The 22,996-nt window shown below is 35.2% G+C and overlaps 1 protein-coding gene across 1 annotated transcript in view; it reads left to right on the forward strand.

Moving 5' to 3' along the window:
* LOC103081908 (coiled-coil domain-containing protein 73-like) overlaps nucleotides 1-22,996 on the forward strand; it is a gene marked incomplete at its 3' end in the record, with an annotated part of 63,702 nt that overhangs the window by 17,771 nt on the left and 22,935 nt on the right. The window contains exons 3-5 of the mRNA XM_007468093.1: nucleotides 9,292-9,363; nucleotides 11,005-11,040; nucleotides 11,959-12,033. Coding sequence (XP_007468155.1) covers nucleotides 9,292-9,363; nucleotides 11,005-11,040; nucleotides 11,959-12,033 — 183 coding nt within the window. The remainder of the gene's footprint in view (nucleotides 1-9,291; nucleotides 9,364-11,004; nucleotides 11,041-11,958; nucleotides 12,034-22,996) is intronic.

Below are 22,996 nucleotides of genomic sequence, written 5' to 3' on the forward strand. Positions count from 1 at the left end.
AATACAATCCAATTTAAAATACCAAGCGTGTGTTTGGTGTACTTAAGCTGATTCTAAGGTTTATATGGAAATAAACTTACAATAGTGGCTGGGAAAGTTTTGAAAAGGAATCTAGTCACACTAGATTCTTAAATATATTATAAAGCTATAATAGTTAAAATAGCTTGGTAGTATACATGAACACATAGACTATAATAGAGTCCAGAAATAGATCCAAATACATAAGATAATTTAGTGAATGATAAAGGTGACATTTCTGATCAGTGGGGAAAAAGTAGATTATTCAAGAAATGATATTAGAACTGGGTATACCATCTGAAGAAAAATAAAACCAGATTCCTACCTTACTTTACAAAGTTGTAGAAAAATAGAACTTTCATATATTTCTTATTGGCAATGTAAATTAAAAGTATCTTAAGTTCTCCCAAACACCTAAATCCCATAACCTTCTATATAACCCAGTTCTAACTTGTTCCTTTTGAGATACTAGTAAGACTCTGTCAAGGTAGTGTCCTCACTTACTGCAGTGAATTCCAATAAACATGGTTTTGCTTTATTAACAGGTTGTTTGGTGGTGTTTTGATGGAGTTCATTTTTGTATATGGTTTTAGGTAAGGGTTCAGCTTCATTCTTTTTTTCTTTTTTTTTTTTTTGCGGTATGCGGGCCTCTCACTGCCGTGGCCTCTCCCGCCGCGGAGCACAGGCTCCGGACGCGCAGGCTCAGCGGCCATGGCTCACGGGCCCAGCCGCTCCGTGGCATGTGGGATCCTCCCGGACTGGGGCACAAACCCGTGTCCCCTGCATCGGCAGGTGGACTCTGAACCACTGCGCCACCAGGGAAGCCCAGCTTCATTCTTTTGCTTGTGTATATCCAGTTTTCCCAGAACCTTTGGTTGAAAAGACTGTTCTTTCCCCATTGAATGATCTTGACACCCTTGACCATGTGTGTGAGGGTTTATTTCTGGGCTCTTTATTCCATTGGTCCATGTGTCTTTCTTTATGCTAGTACAACACTGTTTTGATTCCTGGAGCTTTACAGTAAGTTTTGAAATAAGGAAGTGTGAGTTCCCCAGATTTGATCTTCTTTTTTCAAGATTATTTGGCTATTTTGGGTTCCTTGAGATTTCATATGAATTTTAGGATGGGTTTTTCTATTTCTGCAAAAAATATTATTGGGATTTTGATAGAGATTACATTGAATCTGTAGATAACTTTGGATAGTATTATCTTACAAATATGAAGTTTTCTAATCCCAGAGCAAAAGATGTGTGTGTATTTTTTATTTTTAATTTAATTTCTTTTGGCAGTGTTTTGTAGTTTTCATTGTACAAGTGTTTCATCTCCTTGGTGAAGTTAATTTCTATGTATTTTATTCCTTTTAGTGCTATTGTAAATGTAATTGTTTTCTTAATTTCATTTTTGGGTAGTTCATTGTTAGCGTATAGAAATGCAATTGATTTTTGTGTGACTTTGTTTTGTACTACTTTGCTGAATTCATTTATTCAGGTTTTTTGTGGAATCTAGGGTTTTCTACATATAAGATCATATCATATGCAAACAGATAATTCTTTTTCCTTTCCAAAGTGGATTTCTTTTTCTTGCCTCATTGCTTTAACCAGTGCTTCCAGTACTATGTTGAATAGAAGTTGTGAAAGTAGACATCCTTGCCTTGTTCCTGATCTTAGAGGAAAAGCTTTCAGTCCTTTACCATTGAATATTATGTTCACTGTGGGGTTTTCAAATATGGCTTTTATTATGTTGAGGTAGTTTCCTTCTATTCCTAGTTTGTTGAATTTTTTTTTTTTTACCATGAAAGTGTACTGAATTTTGTCAGATTCTTTTTATTGCATAAGTTGAGATGATTATGTGCTTTTTTGCCTTCATTCTGTTAATGTGGTGTATTACACTGACTGAGTTTTTTGTATGTTGAACTCTCTTATCCCAGGGATAAATCCTACTTGGTCATGGTGTATGATCCTTTTAATATGCTTCTGAATTCGGTTTGATAGTATTTTTTTGAGAATTTTTGCCTCAATGTTCATCAGGGGCACTGGTCTGTAGTAGTCTTGATGTGTCTTCATCTGGCTTTGGTATCAAGGTAATACTGGCATCAAGCACGAGTTAGGAAGTGTTCCTTCCTATTCAACTCTTTGGAGAAGTTTGAGGAGGATTGCTGTTAGTTCTTTAAATGTTTGGTAGAATTCACCAGTGAAGCCATCAGGTTCAGGGCTTTTCTGTATTGGGAGATTTTGATTATGGATTCCGTCTCCTATAGTCTCTTAAAATTTTCTATTTCTTCATAATTTGGTCTTCGTAGGTTTTGCATTTCTAGGAATTCTCCATTTCATCTAGGTTGCCCAATTTGTTAGCATGCAATTGTTCATAGTACTCTCATCATACTTATTATTTCTGAAGAATCAGTAGTAATGTCCCCACTTTCATTTCTGATTTTAGTAATTTGAGTCTTCTCTGTTTTTCTTAGTCCATCTGGGTAAAGGTTTATCAATTTTGTTATCTTTTCAAAGAACCAATTTTTAATTTCACTTATTTTCTCTGTTGTTTTTCTGTTCTGTTAAAGGGAGGGGGGCTCTCTCCCATTCTTTTCTTTTTTAAAAATTTATTTATTTATTTATTTTTGGCTGCATTGGGTCTTTGTTGCTGTGAGTGGGCTTTCTGTAGTTGCAGCAAGCGGGGGCTACTCTTTCTTGCAGTATGAGGGCTTCTCATTGTGGTGTCTTCTCTTGTTGCAGAGCACGGGCTCTAGGCATGTGGCCTTCAATAGTTGTGGCATGTGGGCTCAGTAGTTGTGGCTCGCAGGCTCTAGAGCACAGGCTCAGTAGTTGTGGCACATGGGCCTAGTTGCTCCATGACATGTGGGATCTTCCCAGACCAGGGATCAAACCTGTGTTGGCAGGCGGATTCTTAACCACTGTGCCACCAGGGAAGCTCTGCTTCATATATTCTGATGGTCTGTCATTCAGTTCATAAATGCTTATAATTGTTATATCTTCTTCCTTATTGAACGTTTTATGGATATATAATATCTTTCTTTGTCTAATGTAACTTCTTAAAATTTAAAGGCCATTTTTAATTTTGTTTTTTTTTTCTTTTGGTTATTATTTTAATGGAATATCTTTTTCCATTTTTCTACTTTCAACCTGTTTGTGTCTTTAGATCTAGAGTGAGTCTCTTATAGACAGCATAAAGTTGCATCATGCTTTTTATCCATTCTTCCAATTTTTGTCTTTAGGTGAGAGTTAAAATATACATTTAAAGTAATTACTGATAAGAAGCAACTAACTTGTGTCATTTTGCTATTTGTTTTCGATGTGTCTGATAGTTTTTGTCCCTCATCTCCTGCATTACCATCATCTTTTGTGTTTAATTGATTTTTTTGTAGTGAGATGTTTAAATTCCTTTCTCATTTCCTTTTGTGTATATTCTCTAGCTATTTCCTTAATGGTTACCATGGGGATTACAGTTAGCATCTATCATTATAGCACTCTAATTTGAATTTGTATCAGCTTAATGTCAATAACATACAAGAACTCTATTCCTTTATAACTCCATCTACACCCCTTTCAGTTGTTGATATTATAAAATTACATCTTTATATATTGTGTGCTCAAGAGAATAAACTAGTAGTTTTAAAAATGCATTAGTCTCTGAATTATGTAGAAAGCAAATATGGAGTTACAAACCAAAGGTACAGTAATACTAGCTTTTAGCCTAATAATTGTCTTTTTTTAAAAAGTATTAGTTTCTTTAAAAAGAAATAAAAACTGCTGTTAGAGTAATACTAGCTTTTATAAATTGCTCATGTATTTACCTTTACTGAGATTTTTATTTCTTCATATGGCTTTGAGTTACTCTCTCATGTCCTTTCAATTCAACCTGTAGGACTCATATTATTTCTTGCAGGGCAGGTCTAATGGTCATGAACTCTCTCAGCTTATGTTTATCTGCATTTTAGATCATGTAGAGGAAAGGCAACTTATGTGAGATGGTGATAAGACTATGAAGTATATTTCCTGAGTCCTTGGAGTACTTTGCCAGGTTTGGCTGAAGTAAGAAAATGTCCAAGATTGGGGCACAAGTAGCCAGTTTCATGTGGTAACCTCTAATAGGTGTGTATGGTAGAAGCCAGCGAAGTATAGGAGACTGTGGACTTAATAGTCTTGAGAGTTAGACATAGCCTTCTTGGTCATGGAAGTTCAAGAGTGTCAGATTTAAGGTGCCATTAATTCTCTCTACTTTTCCTCAAGATTGGGGATGATTGGGGCAATGAAATATCTAAATAAATGACAAGGCTTTGCAGAGTTCTCTAAAAACAGGTCCAGTAAAATGAGTGCCTCTGTTACTGGAGATCCTCATATTGGGAACACAAAATCAAGTAATTTTTTTCCTACTCTCATAATTATAGCTCTCTCTCAAGAAAAAGTTTTAATCCATCCAGAGAAGTAGCAAGCAATGATCAGAACATATTCAGAACCCACTGTAGGGGGTTATTTTAGGAAGTCCATTTGGACATGTTCAGTGGGGTCCTGAAGCTTGGATTTACAAGGATAACAGTTTTACTAGGATTGTGAGGGAGACAGATGAGATTTGCACCAGAGACATCCTCAAAAATCTTAGTAAAATTTCCCCACCAATGCTAATTGAATATCGTTTTCAATATATCCTTGCTCTGATGGGTAATTCCTTGTAAAATATGTTTGCAGAGTTTCGTCAAGGTTCTCTGGTGCCACCAAGTGTCTGTCCTGAAAGTGCCAGGGATTCTCTTGTACTTTACAACCATGTATTCTTTTCAGATTTTGGAGCCAGTTGTGGGCATTCCAAAATAGGATTTTTTAATCTCCAGAAAGATTTAGCTTTTTAGAGTATTATGGGGCCAGGACCTGATTGAGAGCTGCCTGTGTGTCATAAAGATAAACCTAGGATATTTCTTTTAGCCTTTGTTATCCCTTAATAGTGTGGCTTCATGATAGCCACCTCCTTAGGAAGCATTAGAGTACTTAAAAGTACTTAAAACTGTTGTTCATTTTACATTGGGATTCCTATTAAGGTTGGAAACTCTCATTGTTTCTACAGTGTTACAAAATCATGGACTACTCTAAAAGGTATACCTAATATTAGTTTTTTGTTAACTCTCTTACCTCTTGACAATTGGCAAGCTCTGCTGAGAGGGTAAGTACTGTCATCAGGACTGGTTTTACTTCTGGTAAGGAGTCACGTTTTAGGGGTCAGTTGAGACTGTTCCAGTATATCTTGCCTTAGTTCCCATTTCAGTTATAAAAAATGATATATCAACAAATAATATTAAACCTAGATTTTCTAGGAGGAGTTTCTAATAAATCCATTTGAGGCATAGTCATTGTTTGGACAGAGGTTAGATCTCATGGAATTCCCCTTCTTTGGGTAATGGGAAAAGAGTAGCAATCTTTAAAGTATAGCACTGAGTTGAAATGTGTGAGGGAGAAAATAATAAAAAGTTCATAGGATGTAAGCCTGCTTGCCAAGAAGTGTGTTTTCAGTAGCATCCAGGATTGTACAGCATACAGAACCATCAAATTTAAACAAGATCCTTAAACCAAGTCAGTAGAGGCCTCTACTAGTTTGGCTGCTGCTTATTACTATCCTTAGATAAGGAGTAGGATTTTCCCCTCACTCGGTTGAGGGGAAGATTGTAGTAAGCAACTGGGCCCTGATGATACCTGTGGTGTTCTGTTAGAGTATTAAGGACTTGTCTACATTGCTCAGATACAAATAGATAGAAAGCTTTATGACAATTTGGAGGACCCCAATTGCGGGGGTGCGAGGGGGGGCTGTTGAGAGTTATTTTTAAATCACAAAATTCTTGTCCGTGTTTAAGTTCCTAAGGGAAAGGTTCCATTGTTGAGGACTTAAATTGTATAGAAATGTGTCAATTTCAGAGATGTCTGGAACCCAGTGTCTACAGTAGCCAGTGAAATCTAGACAACTTCTTAATTTTCTCTTAGTAACCAGCCTTGGAAAGTATTGAAGGGCTCATAATTTATCAGGAATAATAGATTTACCCCCTTGGGATAAATTATACCCTAAATAATGCACTTTATTCTTACAAAATACTAAACTTTTTTTGGAATTCTCATGTCCTTTCTGAGCTAAAACAGTACATAGATAAATGGAGTCAGTCTTAGAGCTCTCTTCATCTTTAGAACATAATGAAAGCTTGCCCACATATTGTGTAAGTGTAGAGTTGACAGGGAGGTTTAAGGTCCCTAAGTTCCTCAGTATACCACTGAGGCATAACTGTCCAGGTAAATTGTTGACTCTTGCAGGACAGAACAAACAGGTAAAACTATTTTGATCTAAAGGGACGCCATAGAAAGCAGAACACAGATAAATATATAGTAGTAAAGTATGTAGAGTCAGGTGGCACTGAAGATAAAATAGTATCTGGGCTCAATGAATTGGGGAAATTGATATTTTATTTATGGCCTTAAGGTCTTAAACAAATCTTCACCCATTGGGTTTTTGACTGGAGAACAAGTCAAAATTTTAAAACTGGTATAGTTATGATTGATTCATCCTTTCTTTATTAGGCTTTAGGACAATTGACTTTAGTTCTTCTTCGTTTCTGGTTTTAGAGGTATTATATAAAGTTAAGTAGAGGTTTAGATGGGTCAATCTGAACCCTGGTACCAACATCAGTTAAGACATTTTGCCCACAAAGAGTCCACTTCATGGAGATCTTTAATTTGGTTCCATGGTACACACAGGTACCTAAGTCAATATCCAAATAAGCTATGATCTGATTGTGAACAGAATCCCCAGGAATCTTAAAAACAAAAACAAAAAAACCCAAAAAAACTCCTCCTCCAAAAAAACAGGAGTTTAATTTTTCAATTCTATTTGCATAGTAGATTGCTATCTCTTAAGTTAATGGGTGTGGCGTCATAAAGGAGAAAATAAAATTCCTCACTTGAGAATCCAAGGATAACGGTTATGGGCTAAAACAGGGCGAGTACCTTTGGATTATTAGAGATACACCCTATTTGAGTAGCTCATTGACCCTGAGGGAAAGGTTATGTGATGTTGCCAGAGTTTATGGTATGAATAAAATTTCCAGGTTTCTTTTAATATCTAGAGAAATTGCTCTTTGCAAGTTTGAGGAATAAATGGGAAGTTGGGTGTGTGTCAGAGCAGTGACATTGATTTGCCCACCTGATCTTTTTTCCCTTCATTTTCTTAGCTAGTTCAGGATGTTTTTTTTCCCCAGTGTCTTTTCTGCTTATAATAAGTATCTACAGGTGTCTTTACCATGAGACTCACTCTTCTCATGCTTGATGACAGGAGTGGGAGTATTAAATTGTTTTATCTGTAAGGGTACCAGTTTATTCTTTTGTTCTAAGGCTTTTTGAAGATCTGAATTTGGAGATCTAGTAATGGGGCTGTTTCCCATTCCAGTTTTTGTTGCATATTAAATCTATTTCTAGATTTACGGCTGTTCACAAAAAATGAGGAGAGAGCTGGAGTTCATATTTACTTCAGAATCTGCTCCTCAAAGGATTTATCCCTGAAGTGTCCTATAAATTCATTCTTTCCTTGTTTGCAGGAGTAGAGTCTAATATATTTTTATAAGAAAACTAGGCAATATCCTCTGAAAAATTTCGTCCAATATCTACAGCTTTTCTAAATGTCTGGTTTCCGGAGAATTCCCTGACAGTCCAGTGGTTAGGACTCGGTGCTTTCACTGCCAGGGCCCGGCTTCATTCCCTGGTCAGGGAACTAAAATCCTGCAAGCTGCGTGGCGTGGCCAAAAATTTAAAAATTAAAAAAAAAAATGTCTGTTTTCCTATGCAGTTTGGGATTTCCTAAGTCATTCTTGGGATCTTCTCACTTTGCCTTTTCTGTTCTTTTTTTTTTGCTTTTGAGCATATGAATCAATTGATACAAACCTTGGAACTGGCAGTATTATTTTTCAAAATTAGTTATGGGAATTAAAATATTTTAAAGTAATTGCTAACTTCAGGGAAAATAAAAGTTATATATATAGAAATGTAATCATGGGACTTCCCTGGTGGCGCAGTGGTTAAGAATCTGCCTGCCAATGCAGGGGACACAGTTCAAACCTGGGTCCAGGAAGAGTAGCCCTCACTCGCTGCAACTAGAGAAAGCCCACACGCAGCAACAAAGACCCAACGCAGCCAAAAATAAATAAATAAATAAATAAAATTTTTAAAAAGAAATGTAATCATGATATACCATATGGCTTAGCATTGAATAAAAATTGCAGTTATAAGAGTATAAATACTGACTGTTGATTTAAGCCACAATTTTTATGTAACTGTTGGAAGAATAGACGGAGGACATGTAGGATTATGGTTATACAAGAAAGCTATCATATAGGAGGTCAGTAGATAAATTTTTTAAGTTGTAGAATCATGGGGTAAAATAACAGAAGCATTTGAAAGTGGTTGCCAGTTTTAGCTCTAAGTTTTTAAATTATGAGAATTATTTGATAAAGATAGAAGAAAAAAATTCATCTTGAATCTAAAGGACAGGACACACAACTTGTACCAAAAAAAGGTGGAGGGGAAAGAAATGGAATTGTATACATGGATTTTTTTCCAAAAATGCCTTGTGGGGCTTCCCTGGTGGTGCAGTGGTTGAGAGTCCGCCTGCCGATGCAGGGGACACGGGTTCGTGCCCTGGTCTGGGAAGATCCCACATGCCGCGGAGCGGCTGGGCCCGTGAGCCATGGCCGCTGAGCCTGTGCGTCCGGAGCCTGTGCTCCGCAATGGGAGAGGCCACAACAGTGAGAGGTCCGCGTACCGCAAAAAAAAAAAAAAAAAAAAAAAAAAAAGCCTTGTGGTAGTTTTGGTTTTGTAAAAAATTATTTCAGTGAATTTAAAGAATCATATGTTACCATGTAAACATTTGTGCTTAGATAATAAAATTGGTTTTTTTGAAACTGTAATAAGACTATAGTCTGCTTGTATATTAGACTTAATTTTAATAACTTTTTATGAAAGACATTTTCTTGAAGAAAACTTTAAAGTAAGCTGTATTCAGAGTTTAAAATTTTAGAGAGCAATATGTTTTATCATGATGAAGCAACTGGAAGCAAAATTATTGTATGCTGAGTCCATGACAGTTAAAAAAATCATAAAATTGTCATAAGTTACATTTTAAGAGCATAAAATAATATGTGCAATGAATATATTTAACTTTAATTTGTGAACCCAATTAAAATTTAAAACTGAAAGTGGCTAGAATCTGTTTTAACTTTTCATGATTTTAAAATAGGAAACTCTTCAGAATCAAAAGGAAACATTAACAAAGCAACACAAAGAAGCAATGGCAGTTTTTAAAAAGCAGGTAATTTCATAAGGATAGACAAACATTACAGTTTTAAATATTGCACTTTTCCCACTTCTCATGAATATTATGACAGGTTGTTCTCCATACTCACTGAGGACAAAAAGGTTATTATTGGAAGCAGGAAATAAAATTATTTTGAATCACAACTGATAATAATGTAATGTAGTAGAATGATTTAGTTAAGGAAAGAAATTAGGAATACTATTTTCTTGGAGATGTGTTTTCATTGGGCCTAAATAAAATATGTTAGTGTGTGTTCTTGCTCTTTCTCTCCCTTCTCCCTTTTCTGTCTTTAATTAGCATATCCTAGGAGCTTACCTTTTCCACATTACTCCTTTACCCAAGCTAACATTATAACACTTGTGAAAAGCTGAAATGCAAGTAGGGAGATGTAAAGGATGAAGAGATGTGATTATCATGTACCTCCATAAATATTAACTACTAACAACTAAGAAAGATCAGTAGAAGAATTGAAAAAAAATATTTTAAAGAAATGAAGAACAACTCCTTCTGTTATTTTGAATTCTATAGCTCTTCTTTACTACCTCACATTTCTCTTCAGTCCCTAATTATAAAATAGAAGTGTAAGAAATGTGCCTATGGAAAATATACTCTGGAAGTGCTTTTCCTTATAGCCATGCCAACATCACCATTTTTTTTTCCTTTTTCCTTCCCCCTTTTTTGTTTTTATCTCCATACAAGTGTGTGTGTTCAGAGAGAAATGCATAAAAAGAAATAAACCTATATAACCTAATCACTAGTGGGTTAAGGTTATTGGTAATTTACACTGTAGTGTGGATTTGTTTAAGCAGATGATAAACTTCCCTATAGTCTGAAATTGGCTTTACCTAAGTTATGGGAGTTTTAATTGAAGGGTGAGGAAGCAGAAACCAAATGTACAGCATAGTATTCTTTAGGAGAGAGCAGTTCTATGTCTCTGTTACCACAAGGGACTCTGGGCAAGAAGAAATATTCAGGTAATTGAAGGGTAGAGGAGAAAGTGCTATTGGGTTCTTTTTTAATTTCTTTTCTTCTTTTCTTTCTCTTTAAGAAAAAGGATTCTTGAAGGTAAATGAGGAATATGGAAAATGAGATGGAGAAATTTCAAAGAAAAATTTTATTTCTTGACAACTTTGCCTAGTATCCTTGTGTTGCTTGGAATATTTAATTAGTTTCCTTTGGCAAGTTCACCTTAGTTTTTCTGTTTTAAAATGTCATTATTTATTTATTAGACTAACACATGCATTTAAAAAAAATTTCAGAGAATACTGTCAGTGCAAATACAAATGATACCAATTTTATAAAAGTATGCCTTCAGAAAATGTTATATGTTATTGTTTATGAGTAGATGGCAAAATATTGAAACATTAAAAAAAAACTGGAGGGAAAAACTAAACTTTCAAGGATGATTGGTGCTCTGATCGTGAGATTAAATTGTTCATTTTCTTTGGTGACTATCTTTTTTCCCCCTTTTATACCTTTTATTATTTATTTTCTCAGTGTAAAAGTAGCATAATCACATTGTACTAAGTTCAAACAATATAGACGTGTAAAACATTTCTGTAGTCTCACTGACCAGTGTAAATCACTGGTAACATTTCACTTACCTGTATTTTAATTTTTAAAATTCTTTATCAGTTGCAAATGAAGATGTGTGCCTTGGAAGAAGAAAAGGTATATATTAATTTTTTAATAATTTGAAACATAGCTTAAATGCATTTAATTATCAGTTGTTCACCATAATGGAAAGGAGCATTGGTAATAAACAAATGGAGACTGTTAATTTCTTAAAATTTTAGAAACAGAAAGGACCTAAGGGAATCGTGTTACTTGAGCTGTTATCATTTTACAGTTGAGAGTACTGAAGCCTAGTAAGATATAAATGACTTGCTGAAGTGGCAAAGCTGGGACTAGAACCTAGATTTCTTCAGCCCCTAAATTAATGCTCTTTCCACTATCGGCAGTGTTTCTATTAAGTATAATATATTTTTAGTGCCTTTTCAATGAAATTACCTTCTTTAAAAAACAGTAAGATGATTTGCATCTGCATGCAGACCAACAGGAAAAGAGTATACAACTCTGAACAATGCTAGAAATTCATGTGGCATTAAATGTTTTCTCTAGCTATTCAATAGTTCATACATGTTTTTATTATATCAAAGGACATGTCATTTATAATATTAAAACTTAGAGTTATTTTTAGCAAAAGACTTTCTTTTAAAATTTTTCTCATATCCTTATATTTATAAAACAAATGTACTTGTATCTTATTGATTAGAATATATTTATTCTAGCCATATGAATTAAATAATTATATAGTATCCATAAGTTCTCAGGAATGCTCTACTGATAAAATGGTTTATTGTTATAATGAGATTTTCCATTTCATGATATTTGTAACCTTGTATAGACCTTATTGTAATTTTATGATATCTTGAAGTCATTAGAAATACAACTTGTAGTACAGATACATGATTAAATTCTGTGAAGTATTAGGTTGCAAGTAGAGATTTTGGTTCTTGAACTCTTGTTTTCCCTGTTAATAATGTCACTTACATTGGAAAGTACTGAAATATAGTTTTTTACTTGAAGGGAAAATATCAACTTGCTACAGAAATAAAAGAAAAAGAAATAGAAGGATTGAAGGAAACATTAAAGGCATTACAGGTAAAGTAACTTAGTATTGCTTGAAAAGTAATTTGGTAGTTTAGCATTGTATCAGTAAAATGCTGTAAACATGTAGTGTAGCAAAGTGAAGCTGAAAAAAATTCATATATCATATATAATTTAGTACTTTTTCCTGAGAGCCTTGGATTTCAAATTAGTAGGATTTTTGCTTTATCTTTTATTTTAAAAGGAAATATTAATATAACTTTCATTATTTCTCACAGTAATATAATTAGATATATGTTATTTTTAGCACTTTATAGATGACAAAAGCAAGTTAGGCCTATGTATTATAACTGATTTATCCATGGTCCTTAAAAATTAACATAAAATAGCATTTATTGTTATTATTATTTGCTAAGTACTATGCTTATTTTCTACAAATACAAAGATGAAGGAAACATCACTTTGCCTTTAAGTCATTCAGTCTCATACAGAGGTATGAGGTATACAACAGAATACAGAGGTATACAACAGATGATGAATCATTCAATACATATTTATGAAGGTCTACTATGTGCCAAACCCTGATCTAAGCACTGGGAATACAGCTGTGAGTAAAAGGGTCAAAAACCTCTGCCCTTGTGGAGTTTACATTCTAATGGGGAAGACAAACAATAGAAAGAGATAAAAAGTAAAATAGAGATTGTTGGGGGAAAAGATATTCACATGATTTCAGAGTATCACCCTATAGATAATATTAATTACAAAGAGCAAAGTAATTATTTTACAGTGGAAGGATCTTGATGATTACTACCTGAATCAGGTAATTCACACTGTAGTGTGGATTTATTTAAGCAGTTGACAAGCTTTCTTCCTTTAGTCTGATTACAGTAGTACAAGGATTCCTTTTCTCCACATCTTTACTAGCACTTATCTCTTGTCTTTTTGATCACAGCCATTCTGATAGGTGTGAGGTAATCTTATTGTGAGTTTGATTTGCATTTCCCTGATTATTAGTGATGTTGAGCATGTTTTCATATACCTGTTGGTCATTTGTATGTCTTTCTTTGAGAAATGTCTGTTTAGGTCCTCAGCTCATTTTTTAATTGGGTTATTTGGGGTTTTCTGCTATTGAGTGTGTATATGACTTCCTGCTACATTTTGGATATTAACTCCTACTCAGATACATGGTTTGCAAATGTTTCTCCCATTGCATAGGTTGCCTTTTCACTCAGTTGATTATTTCCTTTGCTGTGTAGAAGCTTTTTAGTTTCATGCAGTCCCACTTGTCTATTTTTGCTTTTGTTGCCTGTGCTTTTGGTGTCATGTCTAAAAAATCATTGCCTAATGTTGAGAAGCTCTTTTCCTAAATTTCCTTCGAGTAGTTTTATGGTTTCAGGAGTTATGTTTAAGTCATTTTTGTTTGTTTGTTTTTGTGGTACGCAGGCCTCTCACTGTTGTGGCCTCTCCTGTTGCGGAGCACAGGCTCCGGATGCGCAGGCTCAGCAGCCATGGCTCACGGGCCCAGCCGCTCCGTGGCATGTGGAATCTTCCCGGACTGGGGCACGAACCCATGTCCCCTGCATCGGCAGGCGGACTCTCAACCACTGCACCACCAGGGAAGCCCTCCATTTCTTTTAATGGGAGAATTTGTTGGCATATAATTGTTCATAATAGTCTCTTATTATCCTTTTTATTTCTGAGGCATCCATTGTAATGTCTCCTTTTCATTTCTAATTTTGTTTATTTGATTCTTCTGTCTTCTTCTTAGTCTAGCTAACAGTTTGTCAATTTTGCTTATTCTTCCAAAAACCAACTCTTAATTTCGTTGTTTTTTTTCAATTGTTTTTGTATTTGCTGTTTGATTTATTTCTGTTCCAATCTCTATTATTTTCTTCCTTCTGCTGATTTTGGCCTAGTTCTTCTTCTTCTAGTTGTTTGAGATGTAAAGTTAAGTTGTTTATTTGAGGGTTTTTTTTTTAATGTAGGCGTTTATCATTATGAAATCTCCTGTTAATATTGCTTTTGGTGCATCCCATAAGTATTGATATGTTGTGTTATTGTTTTGTCTTGAGATACTTTTAAAATTCTCCTTTTTTTTTTAACATAACGAATGTTCAAGAGTATGTTGTTTAGTTTCCATGTGTTTGTGAATTTTCCTGTTTTCTTACTGTTAATGATTTCTAATTTTATTCCACTGTGATCAGAAAAGATACTTGGAATGGATTTTGATCTTCTCAAATTTAAGACTTTTTTGATGACTTATCACATAGAAGGTGACTTTTCTGTGATACACCATATGGTAGACATATGATCTATCCTGGAGAATGTTCCATGTGTGCCTGAGAAGAATGTGTATTCTTCTTCTATTGAGTGAAAAGTTCTGTATATGTCTATTAGGTCCATTTAACCTATGATGATGTTCACATCAACTGTTTCTTTATTGATTTTCTGTCTGGATATTCTATCCATTACGGAAAGTGAGGTACTGGAGTCTCCTACTATCATTGTAGTTTTGTCAGTTTGTCTCTTCAGGTCTGTTGATGTTCGCTTTGTATATTTAAGTGCTCTGATGTTGGGTACATATATACTTATTATATCTTCCTGTTGAATTGACTCTTTAGCATTATAGAATGACCTTCTTTGTCTCTAAAGACAGTTTTGACTTAAAGTCTATTTTATCTGATATAAGTTTAGCCACCCCTGCTTTCTTTTGGTTACTCTTTGGTGTATCTGTTTCATCCTTTTACTTTCAGTCTACATGCGTCCTTAAATCTACAGTGAGTCTCTTACAGATGTATCACTGGATTTAAAAAAATTTGTTTAGCCACTCTGTGCCTTTTTATTGGAGAGTTTAATCCATTTACATTTAAGTAATTATTGATAGGTGTGGAATTACTGTTGTCATTCTGTTGATTGTTTTCTGTTTTAGTTGTGTTGTACCTTTCTTCCTCTCTTGTCTTCTTTTGTTATTTGATGTTTTTTATAGTGATTTTAAAAATTCTTCTCCCTTTATCTTTTGATGGTGTTCCATAAATCTTATGGCCTTTCTTCACCCTCTTTCATTCTTTTCTCTTTTCACTGGATAATTTAAAATGATGTCTTTGAGTTCATTGGTTTATTACTTTTGTTCCATTGAGTGTGCTGTTGAAGCGATTACATTTTTCATTTCATTCATTGTGTTCTTCAGCTCTAGAATTTTTTTGGTTCTTTCCTTATGACTTCTATCTCTTTATTGAACTTCTCATTTTATTCATGTAATATTTTCCTGATTTTTTTGAGTTATCTATCTGTGTTGTCTTGTAGTTTGCTTTGCTTCTTTAAAACAGTTATTCTGAATTCTTTGTCAGGTAGTTCATAGATCTCCAGTTCTTTGGGGACAGTTACTGGAAATTTGTAGTATTCCTTTGATGGTGTCATGTTTCCTTGATTTTTTGTGTTCCTTGTAGCCCTTCGTTGGTGTTTGTGCATTGAAGGAGCAGTGACCTCTTTCAGAGTTTTTGGACTAGCTCTGGTGGGTATAAACCTTGACCTACTGGTGGATGTGAGGATGCTGGCTGGGTGGCATATGTGGTGGTGCCAGGTGTAGTGCTGGGTCTAGCAGCTCTGGCTTGGTTGGGGGGCAGTGATGCTTCTGGTTCCAAGAAAGGGCACAGTGGCCTGGGCTCCAGGCAGCTCCATCAGCTCAGGTAGGTGTAGACATTAGCAAAGACTGTCAGTGTCCTTGGAGGTGAAAGCTGATGGTGTCCATGGTAGTGATGAGGGCTGTTGAGGTCCTTGGTGGTGAAGGCTGCTGGTATCTTACTGCTCTCCTTTTCTCCCATTTGGGGGGAGTTGTTGCTGAGGGCATTTCTTTTGGCGCCAAGCTGTATGAACCTAGAGGATTGAATGACACAGGTGAAATGCTTCCTATACTTTTCTATTCAGACATCCTTGTTTTTTTGTGCTCTACTGGGTTGCTACAGCTTCTTAATAGTACTCCAGAGCTCTTCCAGAACTATTTTCATTTGTAGGTACTTGTTAAATCATGTGGGGGTGTGGGAAGGCTGGGACCTCCTGGTCTACCATCTTTCTGATGTCACTCCCATGAATTCTTTATATTTCTCTGAAATAAGCCCTTTTTGTTTGTGTTCTGGGCTTCAGATTGTTTCTTCAGTTTGTCATTTGTATTTTGATTTTGTTTTTTTGGCTTTTTGTTTAACATTTGCTATAAATTATGTATTTTTCTTTTACGGCTTTTGGAGTTTGTCATGGTTAGAAAGGCATTCACAACTGCAAAGTTATAAAAAGGATTTGCCAATGTTTCTTTTATTACATCTAAGTACTCAAATTTTACATTAGATCTTTGATCATTTGAAGTTTATCTTTGTAACAGTATGAGATATGGATCTAAGTCTATATTTTTTCAGGTTGTTATTCAGTTTTCTTAACACTATTTAGATTCTCCTCATTTGAGATATTAAGCAATTTTTATTTTGGATTTCATTTGTTACTTTGATGTAACAAAGTGAATAAAAATTAAGTACAACAAAATGTCAATGAGTTCCAAGAAGAATGTTTTTAATAAAAATTGAGACATGGATTCCATGCCTCAATTTGGTTGATTAGAGGCTGGAAGATATTAGTGATATAGTAAAGAAACCTTATATCTTGTTTCTTCAACAACAACAGCAACAAAGCAGTAAGTGATTAGAAACTCCAGAGAAAACAGATTACCGTATAACTAAGGCATAAAGTAAATTAAAATTTGGGATGGTTTTGAGCAATTGATGGGTTAAAACAAGAAAAGATATTTAGGTCCTGACCCTAGTAAAATCATCCTTCATGTAGCACATTGGACCTATACGAAGGAAATGTGGTATTAACATCCTGTTGGGCTTTGCATTAAATAATATCTATATTGATTGTAATGACATAAACACTGTTGACTTCCAGTTTTTAGAATTAACCTATAAGCAAAGCATGGGAGACTTAATTATGGTTACAGAACAAAACTTAAATGTTACTAACCTTGTTGATGAAAAAGTAAAGGTGCAGTGAGATGAAGTTGATGGTGATATCCAGAAATATTCTTTAAAGTTGATGGAAAAGAAATAGAGGTTTAAGGCTACTATTTAAAGTTTATGTAGTTATACAGTTTAGTGATTCTTATCATACCTCAGATATCCAGTTTAAGATGACCCCAGTAGGTAAACATTTTTTTTATTATTTAAATTAAACAGTTGTTCTTATAATTGAGTATACTGAAATTACCATTATAGCTATTATAGAAGACTCTAATGTGTTTTCTTACAGTATCTTGAACTAGGCATAACTTACCTCTTATTTCTGAATAAATCTTGAAAAAGTGTTACTTTTTTTCCTACTAAAATGTTGTCAATAAAGAAATATGCCAATTTTGTTAGAAGTGCTTTGTTATTTTAGCACTTTTTCTTAAATTATTTCATTTGATACCACTCATGCGTGTTTAATTATCTGGGTAATGTAATGAGTATTTTCAAATCAAAAGAAATTTCTTCATATGTCTGACCCTCTGTGCAAGAGCTGTAAGGATTTGTTTTGCCTTGCTCAGCCCGTGACATAGTACAGGTGATGTATATGGTACTTTATGGCTGGATGAACATGATATATGAACAGAGTAGAACAATGAAGATACTTCTGATGTTTCCCCTCCAAGTTAAAGAAAAACAACTTCCTCTTTAATTATGGATCTGATATAAATCCATTAGGCAAAGTTCACAGCCTCTTAACCATCATGTAGCAACCTCCCTCCCTCCTTTACTTAGGTTACTACTTTTTTCCTTTCATGAGGTTGTGCCTACCATGTGCAGGAATAAGAAATCAGATAATGCCTTTTCTTGAAAAGCTCATAGCCAAGCCACTCTACCTACTGAATTCTAAAATAAAACAAATAGACACAAAACCACAACACACCAAAAGCTGAATTATTTTTCTTTTAATGGATTCTTTGAATGTGTTTAACTTCTATTTAAAATGATACCTTGTTACTTGATTTTAAAGGGATTAGTTAGGGCTTCCCTGGTTGCGCAGTGGTTAAGAATCTGCCTGCCAGTGCAGGGAACACGGGTTTGTGCCCTGGTCCGGGAAGATCCCACATGCCGTGGAGCAACTAAGCCGTGCGTCACAACTACTGAGCTTGCGCTGTAGAGCCTGCGAGCCACAGCTACTGAAGCTTGCACGCCTAGAGCCCGTGCTCTGCAACAAGAGAATCCACCACAATGAGAAGCCTGCGTACCACAAGGAAGAGTAGCCCCCGGTCACCACAACTAGAGAAAGCCTGTGTGCAGCAGCAAAGACCCAAAGCAGCCAAAAGTAATAAATAAATAAAATAAAAAATATATATATATTAAAAAAATAATAAAGGGATTAGTTAGAGCAGGGCAACCTGCTTATATCTAAGTTACCTGACAAATTAAACTTTGTTTATGTAAACAGTATGCCTAAGGGCTAAATTTTGCTGAGTGTCCTGTAGATTTTAAATAAATTATTTCTGCCTGTTAAAGGCTTACTATTATACATGATCCTGTGGTAAGACTGTCTTCTTGAACCTCGATTTTCCTTTAGGTAAAATGAGGAAATTGAAATACATCAGCATTTCCCAAACAAGACCATTTGTGAAGCAATAATGTATCATATTCTCTACTTCACTTAATTTTTTTTTTGCGGTACGCGGGCCTCTCACTGTTGTGACCTCTCCCGTTGCGGAGCACAGGCTCCGGACGCGCAGGCTCAGCGCAGGCTCAGCAGCCATGACTCACGGGCCCAGCCGTTCCGTGGCATGTGGGATCTTCCCGGACCGGGGCACGAACCTGTGTCCCCTGCATCGGCAGGCGGGCTCTCAACCACTGCGCCACCAGGGAAGCCCCTACTTCACTTAATTTTAAACTTACTGAATTTATAAATTAAGACATTAATTCCCCTCACAGAACTGAAGGCATATTTAATACATAATGTGTTATTTCTACTATTGAATCTTTATCTTATTAGGCCTTACCTAGCCACAGTGATAAAAGGGAACTAAATTCCTAGAGTTTTGTGTGCATTTATCCATAAGGAATTCTTAGATATTTGGAAATTTTATAGTTTGGAGAATCATAAACTTACAGAGATGTTAGAAATACATTACAGAGAACTATTTTCCTGGATGATTTAAAAGTAATATGCCAGGGACTTCCCTGGTGATCCAGTGGCTATGACTCTGTGCTCCCAGTGTAGGAGGCCCGGGTTTGATCCCTCGTCAGGGAACTAGATCCCACATGCAGCAACTAAGACTTCACATGCTGCAACTAAAAGATCCCACATGCTCCAGTGAAGATCCCACATGCCACAACTAAGACCTGACGCAGCCAAATAAACAAATAAATACATATATTAAAAAAAATAAAATAATATAAAAGTAATATGCCAATCTGATGCCCTGTCACCCCAAATACTGTAATATCTCTCCTATAATCAAGGACATTGTCCTACAAAACCATAACACAACCATAAAATCAGGAAGTTAACACTGATATATAATTGTAAATTAATTCTCGTGCCTCATTCAGGTTTCACCAATTGTCCTAGCAAAAGGATCCAGTTTAGAATCTTATGTTGCATTTAGTTGTCATGTCTCTTTGATCTCTTTCAGTCTGGAACAGTTCCCCAGTTTTTGTATGATTTTAGTGCCTTTGAAACTCTTGAAGATCACAGTCTAGTCATTTTGTAGAATGTCCCTCAATTTCTGTTTGTTTTTTTTTAAAATTGAAATATAGTTGATTTACAGTGTTGTGCCAATCTCCCTCAGTTTCTGTTTGGATATTTCCTCATGAATAGAGATAGTTTATGCATTTTTGGCAAGAATATTACATAACTAAGGCCTTATTCTTATAATTGAATTCTATCAGATAGCTGATGATTTCAGTTTGTCTTGTTATTGGTGATGTTCACTTTGAACATTTGATTTAGGTGGTATCTGACAAGTTTCTCCACTGGAAAGTTACTCTTTTCCCCTTTCTAATCAGAGTATTTTATAGGCAGGTACTTTGAATAGAAATGTTCTGTTTCTCTCCAAACATTTAATATATTCATTTATTTATATCAGTTTAGAATTGTAGTTTCTTATTTTATTCAATGGATAAAAATCTGTGACTATCATTATTTATTTTGATCCTCACATTATCATTAGTTTGGTCAGTAGGAGTCCATTCAGGCTGATTTTTTAGTCTTTTGGACATGACTTTATCATTCTTTCAGCATTTTCCTGCTCTCAGGTAAAAACAAAATGTTCCAGGATCACCTTGTAGTTTACGTAACCTTGCCCTGGAATACAGCATTTCTCCACATTGCCCTGGTTCCTTTTAGTGGAAAATGGAATGTAGACACCCAGATCTGGGCATTGTTACACTCACTGCTATTGGGGTGTCATTGGTCTCAGACCTTCTTAGTAGACAGAGCTAGGGAATCTATGTATGTATTTATATACACACAAATATATAAACACACATTTATAATTATCTTTGTTTCTCTGTCAATCTATATATGTCAAAAACCAGGAATTCACATTACTTCCATTTCCAATCCAAAACCATAAAGTTAATTTTAATTTATTTCCCTTCCATATTTATATATTTCTTTTCTGTTACAGTAAGAAATATGACTTTCTTTATTCTTAATATATTTACTTATTTGATAAATTACCCTGTATGTGATCAGGCCTCCATTCTGCTACTCCTTCCTAATGTGGATGCCCTCTTCTCCCTGCTTCAACTCTGATACCTGGTTGCCCATTTTCAGCACTGCCTACTAAGCACCCTACTCAGCTTTTGACTCCCCATTCAGGCCTGATACCCTGTTCTGGAATGCTGCCACCACTACCCCTTCACCTCTTCCCCACCTAGTGAACTTGGGACTGAATTGTTCAGGAAGGTGAGGGGTTAAGTATTTTTAGCACAGTACTTAAAGGACTTTATTCCCAAGTAACATAAATCCCATTAATTTAATGGGAAAATAGATTTGCTCTAAACAAATGTACTTTACAGTAAACTTTTCATAGAATTTTCCAAAAAGTGAAGGATGGCTATAACTAGGAAAACATTTGTACTTTATCTTTCAAATTGCTTTCTGTTGTTAGTATGCTAATTAGTGTTAGTATAGTTTTGTTCCAGTATTAGAAAGCTGCCTGTATCTGGTATTATAAAACAGTTTTATGTGATTTCAGAATGAATAATCACTTTATAGAACATCTCTAAAAAGATTTCATGTCAATCTAGTTATGGTACTTTCAAATTTGACTTATTTGACATAGGAATGCAGCTACATGGTAGTTTTTTAAGTTGGAAAGTGCTCTAGAGGTGTTGATAAAATAGAGCTGTGAATCATGGTTCAGAAAGAATAAAATGCAGAGATATTAATGTTTGAAGAGCAGTGACCTGAAAGAATTTGGTAAGTTTGCTCTATGTTTATCAGTTTTTTCTTTGGCTAATGGTAGCTGTATTAGTGAAGATTCACCAGCGAAACAGAACCTGTATATATAGAGAGAGAAAGAAAGGAAGAGGTTGATTGATTGATTATGAAGAATTGGCTCACACAATCACACAATTATGGAGACAGAGAAGTGCCATGATCTGTTGTCTGCAAGCTGGAGATTCTGGAAAGCTGGAGGTATAATTCCAGTCTGAGTCCCAAGGCCAGTCTTTTTTTTTTCCTCTTATTTTTCTAGATGACCTCTACCTTTTTACTTTGCTTTTGTCTGTATGCCTTAAAAAATACTCTGATCTCATCTAGTCTCATTTCTTTAAAATGGGGTCTACATGCAGAGGGCTTCCAAATGTATATCTCCAGCCCCAACTCCAGCCTGGATTGACTATTGGATGTCTAAAAGACATCTCAAACTTGACGTGTCCAAAACTAAGTTCCTAAAATCTCACCCTGATAGCTAACTAACTTGTCTTTTCTGTTTTTGTTAATTACAACTCCCTTCTTCCTGTTGCAGATTTTTTTCAGCTTTTCCCTCAGAGTATATCCAGAATCTGACCACTTCTCACTACATCTACTACATCTACTACTAACACTCTAGTCCTCTTTCATCATCCTCTTTCATCTCAATTGCAGTAGTTATATTAAATGTTCTTCCTGCTTCCACTTCTGTTCTCCTTCAGTTTTAATATAACAGTCAGAGTGATCCTTTCAAGGAGTAAGTCAGGTTCTGTCACATTTGTGCTTGGGTCTCTTCAGTGGCTTCCTGGTCTCATTCAGAGTAAAGCATTATTATGTACTACAAGACCTACAGTGATTTGGCCCGACCTCCTCTCCTACTCTTCTGTGAACTCATCTTTTGCTGTTCTTCCGCTTGCTTACTAAATCTTCCAGCCACATTGGCTTCTTTGCTGTTCTTTGAACACACAAGACATTTTCCCACCTTAGGGGCTTTGCACTTGCTGGAATACTCTTCCTTACTTTCTGTTGAGTCTTTACTCAAAAGTTGCCCTCTCAGAAAGGACTTTCCTGGCCATCCTATGTAATCCCCTTCCCTGATTTATTATTTTTCCTTAGCACTTATCAATATCTAATAGAACTATATATTTTAACTTATTTATATTGCTAATTATCTACATTCCCCAGAATTTAAGCTGGACAGGATTTTTTGGTCCAATACTATACCCCCAATGTCTACATTAGTGCTTTACTTTTAGTAAGCATTCAATATTTGTTGAAGAAATGAATCACATATAACTCATTCCACCAAAATGAAATAAAATTATTAGTTCAAGGCAGTATGCTAAAAATTTATTTCACAGGAAATGTGAAGTAATTTTAAGAACTTTTGCTTAAATTTTAGCAAATATTAGGTGAGTTTAAGTAAATAAGCACTCATACATGGCTAGTTGGAGTTTAACTTGGTCCACCATTCTGGAGGACTGTGTGTGTAATAACAATTGTTAAGTTTATAAAAATGAACAAAAGGAGTCCTGCTTCTTGGAATTTATTCTGCTAAAATGAATAACTACAGAGTTTTCTT

Source organism: Lipotes vexillifer, unplaced genomic scaffold (assembly GCF_000442215.2).
Source record: "Lipotes vexillifer unplaced genomic scaffold, Lipotes_vexillifer_v1.1 scaffold451, whole genome shotgun sequence".
Taxonomy (NCBI): Eukaryota; Metazoa; Chordata; class Mammalia; order Artiodactyla; family Lipotidae; genus Lipotes; species Lipotes vexillifer.